Raw genomic sequence first — 12,294 nt, 5'->3', positions numbered from 1 at the left:
TGAAACAGTTGAAGGAACATAACAAATGTAAGTTGTTATCACTCTTAGCAGTTTATCATACAGTGTTCCCAAAATGTTAAGCATCAAAATACACTGATGTAGACGTAGTAAAGTTTTCAGTTTTTATTGTGTTCCAAAGAACAAATAATTGCCTTGTTCTTTTGTTTATGGTAGGAGTACCTGCCTAAAACACTGATTCTCCACCAGGATGCCAGCATACCCTAGGGTGCCACAAAATCATTTTAAGGATGTCATGGGATGCTGCACAATATTAGTACTTAAGTGTAGAAACACTTGCACAGGATTCACTAGATAAACCCAGAGATTACAAATAGAAATCTAGTGTCAAAAACATTTCTGACCTGCCATTGTCTTTCTTTGTTCTTTGCTCTATTATTTTTCCAGTGTCAAAAAAAAAATGAAAGCAAAGAGCTAGTATTTCCCAAGGGATGCCTTCAATTGTTTGATGGGTGTCTGGAGTCTAAAAAGCTCGAGAACCACTGGTCTAAAATAATTTTATAATTCACCTAATTAGAAATGGATTTTTTTCATAGTTTATTGTTTTCTGTTACTTGCGTATTTAGAAATCCTCTTTTCAAAAATATGATTCTGGCCACTACTGCTCTTCAAATTGTCATGGTTTTTTTAGAGAGAATAATACTTCTTCATAGTTCCTGTGTGCACTAGCATGCAGATCTGAAATCTGTGCTCCTCTGTTCGCAGCTTGCATAATATCAAATTTAGAGATTGCTTGTCAAACTAAATGTTGGCTGAGTTTCCTAGGAAACTCACGAAGATTATTTATAAAACTAAAGATAGGCATAATAATAGATATAATAGTGTCAGTAGCTCGTGATTATTATTTTTTTAACTTTACCAATCCAATTTTTTACATTCTTTAATTTTCCAGGGAGCTAAGCCAATTAATTTACAAACATTTTCATATATTATCAGCATTCCCAGCAGTCCATTCCTAACATGTGATGGAGTCGGTTGTTCTTATGAAATCTCGTGTCTCTGAACCAGTTAGTCTCTCAGGTGCAACCATGTTCTGCTTTCTGTCAGAGAAACATGGCAGTTTACATGTTGAATCCACCCGAGGTTTACCATCCTGTCTCTGAGAGTAGCCAGAACCAAGTTTCTTCAGGTATGAAAAGCCTATAACAGGCAGATGTGACATAACCCACTCCCTCTGAAGGTTTTTGTTATCCCTAGTAGTAGCAGCCTTATGGGAGGACAAACCAGGCGACTGCCCAGGGCCCCACACTTTATAAAAATAAAAATTAATCACACTGAATATTTGTATTATCAATACTGTATTAAGATACTTTCACTGCAGGTTCATGGATAGGACAAAGTGAAATTGAAATAAAAAAATGTCCGACCTGCTTATAGGTCATCAAAATTCAGCCTCTAAAAAATGACTCTCTTGCCCAGGGCCCCAACAACCTTAAGGCCACCACTGTTAGTGATTTTCTTAAATTTAGGTGCAGGGCATTGCATCCCTTCCCAAATTTGTTAGTGTTTTATCAAATAATTATGAATATTCTTATCTGTAGAAATGCCCAGTTGAATCATGCTAAGTTATTGGCCTCAGTAAAACCCTGTGGCAGAGTGCCACAGCCAAATTGTCATGTGTAGAAAAAAGTGTTACTTTTGGTCAGTTTTGAATTTGCCCCTTTCAGGTTAATTGAATGTCCTCATTTTCGTGTGTCATGAGATAAGGAGAACAGAAGCTCATGATCTACATTCTCTGTACAAGTCACTCTTTTATATACTTTAACATGTTCCCCACTTCTTCCCCATCTACGTTTAGGGTAAATAGTCCCCAACTTTTCAGCCCCTCCCCAGATGAAAATTTTCCTATGTTCCTAATTATGTTCCAATGTCTCCCAATCCTTGCCTGAACCTCCTCCGATTTGAGATGATTTGACCCACAGTGCACGCAGGAATGCAGATGAAGATGTAACGCTGATTTTCAGATAATGGTGAATGATATTTTTTGTGTTATCCACCATTCCATTGCATATGCAATTTTGTTTTTTAGACTGCAGCTGCCCAATAAACAGAAAAATTCATAGACATTTCCACAGTAATGGCCGGGCCCCTTTTTGTGATGATATGCTTACTTTCAGAACCCTAGAAGGTATAAAAGTAGCTCAGGTTGTTTCTGTCTACTGTGAATTACTGGAAATTGGAACATTGTCAGCATGTTGCTCATCATCTGTCTGGATTAGGCTCCTCTGAATTCTTCACAACTCTTTCTGGGTTTGACTACCCAAAGTGATTCTGTGTCATCTGCAAATTTTGCTACCTTAATGCTCACCTTCATTTCCAGATCTTTAATGAATTTGTTTAACACAACTTAAATCAAACTTTAAAACCTGGGATACGAGAGAACAAGAGATTCGGGAACTCGACTTGAATGACCAGCATAGGCTGAGTCATTGCCTGTCAGCAGAATAATCGAGAGAAAACTCCACATGGAGGTGTGGTTCATTTGTTTGGGGGGGGGTTCTTTTTTCTTTCCCTCCTCCTCCTCCATTTCCTCTGAGTCTCTCCTACTGGCCTTAACTAAACGTTTTGCTGATAATATATATCAGTTTTTAAAAAATCTAGCTCACTCTCAAATAACACTGACTGCAGGGATAATAGTAGGAAAAGCAGTAAAAATTTAATCACTTACCTCCATGCTCATTAAAGTGAATCAACTGAGAGCAGATAAGGCTATTTCAGGGTAGTTGTAGCTGCTATAATTAAATATATGTGATAAACATGAGTTTGCAGGATTCGTATCTAAAGGCTTGGGAAGTTTATGTTGGGTTTGAGTTTTAGTTTGTCATTATTTTGCAGTTATACTCTCTTTATATAGGATTAGATAGTGATATCATAAACACTAAGCTGTGTCCTCATGCTGGGATAATTCAAAAGGAAAAGTGGGGGTTATGAAAGAGAATACTCATTTAAAAATCAAATATCTGAAGTTATAGCAGTGGAAAAAACAATCAAAAGTAACATTTTATATATTGTATTTTTTCCCTTTAAATTTGTCTCCGTGGGAAACTGTTTTGAGCATAACATACAAGCTTTGGCAGGGTGGTTTTTTTGCAAGCAGTCAGTGTGTGTGAACCCACTTGTTTAAAGTGAGTCACACTGAGAGTCAAGAGTTCACCATTTTTTCCAGTTTCCCACTGCAATGAAATATATTCCACAGGCATACCCTTAAAAATTAGGAAAGGAGGGGGGATTTTCCAGTTAATAACGAAACCTTGATTACATTATAGTATGTTGAACCATTCAATGAGGGATCCCTGCCAAAGACTGTACACCCAATAACCAGCTAGAAATTAAAGAAAGAAGTCATTTAGGCAGTCCCTGAAAATAAGACATCTAGGCTCAAATAAGCAAATTTAAAAATCCATAGAACAGGGATATTGAAAGGGCAGGAGAGAAGCCTACATATTGTAATTACTTGTATAAATTCCGAGTCATATTATCATCATATGCTCATCTCCTTATGTTATAAAACACTCTTTGTACATTAGTAAAAATTAAAATAATTTTAGAAGGTATGTGGTAAAATTAGTCATTCACTTTTTTGATGTTTCTAGTGCTTCTTTACTTGTACTGTATGTGTTTCACTCAGCAGGAAAATGCAAATAAACAGTACAGTTTCATTTCAATTTCCAGTCAGTTTTGCTCTCCAATTGTGTGTTTTCATGTGTCCATTGCAAATACAGTAGGGAATTATTTGAATCTGAAGCTGCGTGTGTGTTAATGAAAAATTCAATTAACTTTATTCTACACTTCTTTTATAAAATAAACCCGTTCTTCCACCTTTTTTAACCAACATGCAAATTTTAGATCTAAACAGCGCTGCACACAAATACATAATATCCTGTCAAATTGTGTAGATGTATAGGTTGTTTGCAAAATCCTTATTTGCCTTTATCCTATTTGGTTGTTCCCAAGTGTTGTCACTGTGTATCAGTAGGAAGTATTACCATGTTTTCTTACATACAGCATGGCCCAGAATAAGACGAGCAACTTGTTTTTGAAAGGCAGAAAGGGAAAAGGTTTTTCCAGGATGATGGCTGCATAGAACAGGGACAGGGCCTAGACTTTAGCTGATTTACACTCCCTTTCTTGCTCAACTAAGACTGAAGTATTGGGTATTGCTGAAAACTGGTCTGCATGGGTAGTCTAAGATTGTGAAAAGAGCTAAAGAGTCTCCATGGCTGTGAAATAAGAGAAGAGAGACCAGAAGGAGCTAGCAGACAGCAAAACTGCCTGAAGAAACTAGTGAGTTAGTTGATTGGTGGAACATTAAAAAGGAGAGACGATCCTTAACACCTGCTAAATAAAGAAAAATGATCCATTAAGTCAGTTGTCTCCCTGAACTGCCTATATACAAATTCCACTACTGCTGCTGCCCCATGGAACAGGAATCAAGGCGAGGTGCTTCTCCTTCGGAAAAAAATCAGCTTCCCCCTTAAGATGCACAGCACAATTTGGGGGGGCTTATTTCTTGGGGAAAGGTATATATGGTATGTGAAGTATTAAGGTATACTGAAGCAAGGACTGGTTAATAAGAAGTTGGGTACAGAATACATATACTCAGTGAAGGTAAATTATTTAGGTTTTAAACATGAATCTGTCCTGCATTAAATGTGTAGAGTCTAAAACTTGAAAAGGTCACAAAAATTATATTGTATAGTATTCAAGATTTTGCATGACTAATTGGAGCTGTGTTTTTCTTCTAGCTTTCTAGAAAGAATTGACAGTGTCAGTATGGAAGACTACACACCCACAGATCAGGTGAGTAAAACTGAAGGTGTTATGTTCAATACTGCAATAATATACCTAGCACTATAATATTCCATCTCAAGCAGGATAGAGGATTGGCTGAAGAAGAGAGGGCTTTAAACTAGGTTTAACAGGGGATGGAGACAAAAGCCCCCTGATAAATAAAGAACAAGGTAATTTGGATACATGCTTCTTATGAAATGGATTCATCATAAGGCATCTTAACAAGTCTATAAGAGATATCTAAAGTGTTTATATACTAATGTAAGGCATAGGGGAATAAGCAGGGAGAACTGGAAGTTCTAATATGCACGCAACTGTCATGGAGCGGGGACCCAGGAGCGGCCCTGATCTCTCCTGGCGCCCCTACCATGCCATGTTGTCTGTTTAGCACCCTCGTTCTCGCCCGCCACGACTTTGATGGTTCTATAGTATTAATGGGAGGCTGCCGTTACTTGACCCCTTGGACCCAGTGCTCCCACCCTTCTGGTCCCTGCTCTATCTGGATAGATTCTGGTGCACCCCTACCCTATGGGCACCGCGTGGCTCCTTCCACCCCTAATACCATGCCCCAAGCCTCAGAGGTGTTCCGGCCGTTATCGTGTCTATACTCTTCCTTAGTGACCCCTTCTGGGGTGTCTTACTCGTATGCTCACCCTCCCCGGGCCCTCTAACCTTGTACGCGCCCTCTCTGGGCCCTCTAACCTTGTACGCACCGGGCGCTCAAGTCATACGCTCGCCCTCCCCTGGGGCTTCTCTGTAGGCTTGCCCCCTTCTGGGCCTGTCTTCCGTACCGGCAGTGCCCCACTGGGGCCTGTCTCCCCGCACTCATGTGCTCTCGCCCGCACTGGGACTTTGTTTCCCACGCTTCCCGCAGTCCAGTTGCCCGCACTGGAGCCTCGTCTCCCACGGTTGGCGCTCAGGTTGCCATAGCTGTACCTGGTCCCTTGATCCTCCTCATGGGCCTTATGCCCACTGGACTTTACTCCCGATGCTGCCCCTCTGGGCTGGGGTCGGGACACCCCACTAGCTCCTCCCATCGTCACCCACACTGGGCTGGGGTCAGGACACCCCAAAACACAACACCCCTCTCCAGCACTGGCTGTGCCTTCCCTGGCACCAAATTACTGTGCCCTCCCAGGGCACCAGGTACCCCCCTGCTACTGGGGAGCTCCCCTGAGGCCTCCTCCAACCCCTACAGCCTCTCCCGGTCCTCCGGTGTTACACACACAACCAAACTGAAACAAACCCATGAGCCAACCGGCTGTAACCCAAAATAAGCCTCCTGGCCATAACATAAACCCTGGCCCTCCTTCAGTACCTCCCTGTCAGGGTTCTCTCTACCCCGTATCCTCATGCCGACGCTTGGACGGTCAGGCTGCCCTGCCCTGCCCTGCCGCAGAGCTGCCGCTGCTCAGGCTGCCAGAGGGAACTGCCTGGTAGGCTTCAGCCTGGGCTGTTTATATACTCCAGGCCCTGCCCCCCTCCCCCGGTCAGCTGACCAACTGCAGTTGCCCCAGCAACCGGCACCTGTATCCCTCCCTAGGAGTAGGGCACCAGAGTGCCCCTGTGACACACCTCCCCCCTTAAGTTCAAGACTCACCAGGATCGCTCTTCTATTTTGCGAGGTGTGGTATCCCTCAAGGGTTCTTCTCTTGGCCTTTCATTCGACCTTCACCAGCTCACGTACTGGAGGCGGAGGTTTTTAGGCGCCTCCAACTCGCCTTTTCCCCAAGGCACACCACGTGGGATTTTTTGGGATGTACCCGCCACAGGTAGTCCCCCCAACACTAGCCAACCTTGGTAGATTGCGCCCTTCACTTGCTAAGCTTCTGTCTTCCCTCTGAAGCCTCATTTCCTTTTCCCCACCACCTGGGTCCTTTCTTCCCGGTAAGTTGTCGGGTTCCTGATCTCTCCCTGTCTTCCTGGATGTCTTGGAGCTTGCCCCATATCTCCCACTGGCACTTCAGTGCCTTCTGGGCATCTTCTTCACTCCAAAATTCCACTCTTCCCTGGCCAGTGGATCTCCCTCCAGGCCCCTCATAAATTTCTACATAGGCCACCTTTCCTATTCTGGCCTCGAGGTTCCTTTTTAGTGTCCTCCACTTGGTATGTCTAGGCAGGCTATTCACATATAGCTGAGGTCTTCTCTTAGTCTCAGTTGTTCCCTTAATTGATTGCTCCTTCCTCTTTCTCTCCTGACCCTCAGCTCTATCTTCCTTCTTGGGCTGAACTGTTCCCCTTTTCATGGGGCCTATTTCTGACTTCTGCAGTCTTGGGCTGGGGATTTTCACGGTCTTTCCTCTGTATACCGGGCAGGAGGTCTCACTCTGAGGGGGGATACATTTGTCTATCCTTGTTGTTTCTCCCCCTATTAGGTTGGTTATTTCTAGCTGCTCTGACTCCCGTACGGCTCCTTCTTCCTTACTCTGCCAGAAGGATAGCTCCCTCAGTTGATATCTTAACTGGTTCATCTCTTGGGCGTGCGAGTCCCGCCACTGGTCCCACCTTAGGTCCCAATATTTCTGGGCCCCCGACAGAGCCTCCCTTTTTAAGGCCTCCAATTTCTCTTTTAGGGGGCTCTCTTCCTTAGGACTCCTCCCTGGCTGTTCTGGCCCAACTCCCTCTCTAGGGCCTTCCAGATTCTTGGCCCTGGGCAGTTCTTCTCTCTAAGCATCGCATAAGTTTGGGCCAGATGTTCTCAACTTGTGCCTCTGCTTGCTTCAGAGACTCGATGAGTAACCCCCTCTCATGTAACTCAGATTTAGCGGCTCTCATGTATCCCGCTAATTGAATTTCAAGAGCCTCCAGCCTTTCCCTTAGGGTATTCATATTCTTCACAGCCTGCAGTTCCTGCCCTGCTGTTCCCCTCTCCTTTGACCTCCCAACTTCCTTGAGCTCTCGGATGTTTATGGCCATCTGATTATTTGCCTCCTGCAGTCTCTTATTGTCAGCCACCAACCTCTGAACCTGTTTCCTCGCAGTTTGCAGTTCCAGTTGTAGCTGCCCTTTTTCTGCCTCTATGCTTGTTTCTTTGGCCTAGCTATCTTTTAGGAGAGTTCTAAGTGACTGGGCCTGTTCTCCAATGTGGTCTTTTTCTGTCTCCAGACTCTGCACTTGAACCCTTAACCCATCCTTCTCTTTCTTGCAGTCTGCTAGCTCCCCTTCAAGGGATAGATATTGGTCACGCAGTGTCTCATGGTTTACCATAAAAGCTTTTATGTTTTCCATTTCACGCGCTATCACCTTGCTATTTTGCTCAGTTTGGGTACAGCTTTGACTTAGTTCTTCTTGCAGCTGATTAAGCAGATGTTCGGCCCCCAAGCATCTCTCTTGCCATCTTTCCAGGTCCTCATTTAGACCTTCTATTTGGTCCACTTGGGTGTGGACTTCCTTTTGCAGGACTGCTATTACACCTCTGGCCACTTCCAGCTTCTGCTGCATCTCCTGTTGTTCCCCTGCCTGTATTGTACCACCCTCAGGAGACTGTGCCATCCAGGCCGTCATTTCCGCCTCATCTGCTGCAGCCTTTCCTCCCTCTCTTGACCCTTCTGAGCCTCATGAGCAAGCAGCCATTCTATTTCCTGCGTTTTCTCTGCCTCTGCTGCCATCAGGCATCGGATTTCTTTTCTTCCCCCTTCTTTCTTCGTTCGTTCTTCCCTTTTAAGGGACATGGGTTCCTTCCCCATGCACGGCCAGCTTCCCCACCAGTGCACCACTTTGTCACAGAGCGGGGACCCAGGAGCAGCCGTGATCTCTCCTGGCGCCCCTACCATGCCAAGTTGTCTGTTTAGCACCCTCGTTCTCGCCCGCCACAACTTTGATGGTTCTATAGTATTAATGGGAGGCTGCCGTTACTTGATCCCTTGGACCCGGTGCTCTCATCCTTCTGGTCCCTGCTCTATCTGGATAGATTCTGGTGCACCCTTACCCTATGGGCGCCACGTGGCTCCTTCCACCCCTAATACCATGCCCCAAGCCTCAGAGGTGTTCCGGCCGTTATCGTGTCTATACTCTTCCTTAGTGACCCCTTCCGGGGCATCTTACTCGTATGCTTACCCTCCCCGGGCCCTCTAACCTTGTACGCGCCCTCCCCGGGCCCTCTAACCTTGTACGCGCCCTCCCCGGGGGCTTCTCCAGTACCGGCAGTGCCCCACTGGGGCCTGTCTCCCCACGTGCTCTCACCCATACTGGGGCCTCGTCTCCCGCACTTCCCATGCTCGGGGCTCAGGTGGCCATAGCCATACCTGGCCCCTTGACCCTCCTCATGGGCCTTATGCCCACTGGGCTTTACTCCCAATGCTGGTCCTCTGGGCTGGGGTCGGGACACCCCACTAGCTCCTCCTGACATCGCCCACACTGGGCTGGGGTCAGGACACCCCAAAACACAGCACCCCTCTGCAGCACACAAACAGCTGTGCCTTCCCTGGCACCAAATTACTGTGCCCTCCCAGGGCACCAGGTACCTCCCCGCTACTGGGGAGCTCCCTTGAGGCCTCCTCCAACCCCTACAGCCTCTCCCAGTCCTCCAGTGTTACACATACAACCAAACCAAAACATTAAGCCATGAGCCAACCGGCTGTAACCCAGAATAAGCCTCCTGGCCATAACATAAATTCTACGCAACCCTGGCCCTCTTTCAATACCTCCCTGTCAGAGTTCTCTCTACCCCGTATCCTCATGCCGACACTTGGATGGTCGGGCTGCTCTGCTGTGCTCTGCTCTGCTCTGCAGCAGAGCTCCCACTGCTCAGGCTGCCAGAGGAAACTGCCTGGTAGGCTTTAGCCTGGGCTGTTTATATACTCCAGGCCCTGCCCCGCCCCCCCGGTCAGCTGACCAACTGCAGTTGCCCCAGCAACCGGCACCTGTATCCCTTCTTAGGAGCAGGGCACCAGAGTGCCCCTGCGACAGCAATCTTGCGACCTAATTGGGATTACTGAGATTTCATGGGATTATTCACACAACTGGAAGATTGATATGGATGAGTACAACTTGTTTAGGAAGAAAATATAGACAGTGTATTAGGAAAAGAAAGGTACCATACAAGGTGAACAGCACTTTAAAATAACTAAATTATCCCAATTATCGGACCTGGTGCTTACTGTGCACTTTAATTACTGTGATACCTGCTAGGACAGTAACAGTGTGTTGTCAGTCCAGTAAATTTTTGGTATAGACAGTGGAAAAAACACTGGAGAGAGACTTGATTTGCTGCTTAGTAGTAACAATGAAGTGAATGAGAGCCTAAAAGTGGAAGGCAAGTTGCATGCCATTGATCAGGAAATCATGAAATGATAAGAGTTCATGTTAAGAGAGGAAGGTAGGAGGGAAGGAAAGAAGGAATTCAGACAAGTAGATTGCAAGAAATTCACAGAACTGGTGGACAGGAACCCATGGGAAGCAAGTCTAAGGGAAAACAGGAGAGAAGGTTGTTCTTTATAAGACGGTATTAAGAGCACAAGAAGATGCAATCCTGGTGTGAAAGAAAGCTAGAAAGAAAGCAGAAGCCCTGCTTGGCTACACAGCTCTTCAGTGACTTGAAACTCAGAAAGCAATCTTACAGAAAATGGAAAATGGCCATTTTACTAAGGAAATGCATAAGGGTATATAAGGACAAAATCAGGAAAGCCAAGACATAAATTGAGGTATAGCTAGCAAGATACATTAAAAGCAACAACAAAAAAACTTTTAATAAATGCTTTGAAATAGAAAGAAGTCCAAAGAAAGTTTAGGTCTTTCCCTGAACAAGGAGGAGAAGCTAATAATGGACAGTGTAAAGAGGGCTTTGGTATTTAATGTTTTTTTTTACTTCAGTCTTGACAAAAAAGGTCCACTGTCAGCTGACAAGCACAGTTACCAGCAAGGATAATGACATTAGTGGGGAGAAGAACAGGTTAGAGATTACCTAAAGGAGGTAGATGTTTTAAAATCATCAGGGCCTGATGAGATTCATCCTAAAGTATTCAAGAAGTTTGCGGAAGTAATTGCAAAAATGGCTTTTATTTGTGGAAACTCATACAGGTCAGGTTGGGTTCCAGGAGACTGGGAGAAGGCAAGTACAGTGCCTGTATTTAAAAAAGGATAATGGGAGGTTCTGTGGAGTTAAACTGGTCAGCCTAGCTACAATACTTGGAAAAATACTGGAGCATATCATACCAGAGCTTTAGCAAGTACTTTGATACGGCCTCCCACAACACTATCATGCATAAGCAAAGGAAATGCAGTTTGAAGCAGGGATAACTAAAATATGGCCTGTAAGCTGGATCCAGCTCAGGGAGCTTTCCACGGGTCTGGAAATTTGGTGGCGTGGCATGTGGTAACAGTGTTAATTGTCTCAGCTCCCAGGGCCACAAAAATTAACATTGCTGCACTCATCTACTGCCAAATTTCTGGACCTGTGGGGAGTCCCACAGGCTAGATCCAGAGTGCAGAGCTGGGTCCGAATGTTGGTGGCAGGAGGACCAGCAACTGCTCAGGGCTGGATGTTGGGTATCACTCTTCTCTGTGAAAGTGTGGTAAGATGACACAATAGACAGCAGGCAAGTTGGAGCTTGATAAGTTGGGAAAATGGTCTAAAATAAACAGAATTAAATGCAATCAGGAAAAAGTACTATGCTGATGAAAGAGCAACCAAATGCACAATACAAAACATGGAACAACTGGCTAGGCTACACTAGTGTAAAGAAAGACTCGAGGAGATATAGTGGACCGCTGGCTGAAAATAAACCATGCAGGACTGAAAAAGGCTAATTGATAGCAGTGTCATGTACAAGTGACAGAAAGTAATTTTTCTATTCTGTTCCCCACTCCGGAGGCCTCACCTGGAGTACATACAGTGTTTAGACACTGCACTTTCAGGAACACATGGGCAAATTAGAAAGAGTCCAAAAGAGGCAGCAAATATGGAGCAAAAAATATGACGTATGAGGATAGATTAGAAGAATTGGGATGATTTAGTCTGGAAAAAGGAAAAAATGGTAGGTGATTTGATAACAATTTTCAAATGCAAAAAATGTTGTACAGAGGACGATAATCCATTGTTCTCTTTGTCCACAGAGGAAAGGACAAGAAGTAAAGAGGTATACCCAGGCATTAGGATGGACACTTCGAAGAATTTTCTGATTATTAAAACAGTCAAGAATTAGAATAGATCAACAAGAGAAATTATGGAATTGCATCACTGAAAGTTTTTAAATGCAAATTAGACAAGCCTTTGTCCATGTTGGTTTAGACAAGGATGATCCTGCCTGATCAGGTGCTTGGTCTAGATCAGGGGTGCTCAACCTCTGACCCAGGGACTAAATGTGGCCCACAGAGCCATTGCATCTGGCCTGCAGAGCTCCCCACAGGTCAGAAAATGGGGCAGTGGGGGAGCAGTGGCCATTAATACAGCCACCCTCCCCGCTGCCAAATTCCCAAACCCTAGGCTTCATGTGGTAGCTGTGCCCCCTCTTCCCACCCCCCACCAGAGCCAGGCCATGTCCAGTT

At 44.9% G+C, this 12,294-nt stretch overlaps 1 protein-coding gene across 2 annotated transcripts in view; it reads left to right on the top strand.

Moving 5' to 3' along the window:
- Positions 1–12,294, top strand: part of GNAL (G protein subunit alpha L) — a 316,776-nt gene that overhangs the window by 287,796 nt on the left and 16,686 nt on the right. For both annotated transcript variants that reach the window (XM_090039652.1, XM_090039653.1), the window contains exon 6: positions 4,764–4,818. In XM_090039652.1, the coding sequence (XP_089895778.1) occupies positions 4,764–4,818 (55 nt within the window). The remainder of the gene's footprint in view (positions 1–4,763; positions 4,819–12,294) is intronic.

The sequence above is a fragment of the Crocodylus siamensis genome, chromosome 3 (genome assembly GCF_052110815.1).
Source record: "Crocodylus siamensis isolate JL-2025a chromosome 3, ASM5211081v1, whole genome shotgun sequence".
NCBI lineage: Eukaryota > Metazoa > Chordata > Crocodylia > Crocodylidae > Crocodylus > Crocodylus siamensis.
The sequence above is the reverse complement of the archived record's forward strand: the minus strand, read 5'-3'. Positions and strand labels throughout refer to the sequence as shown.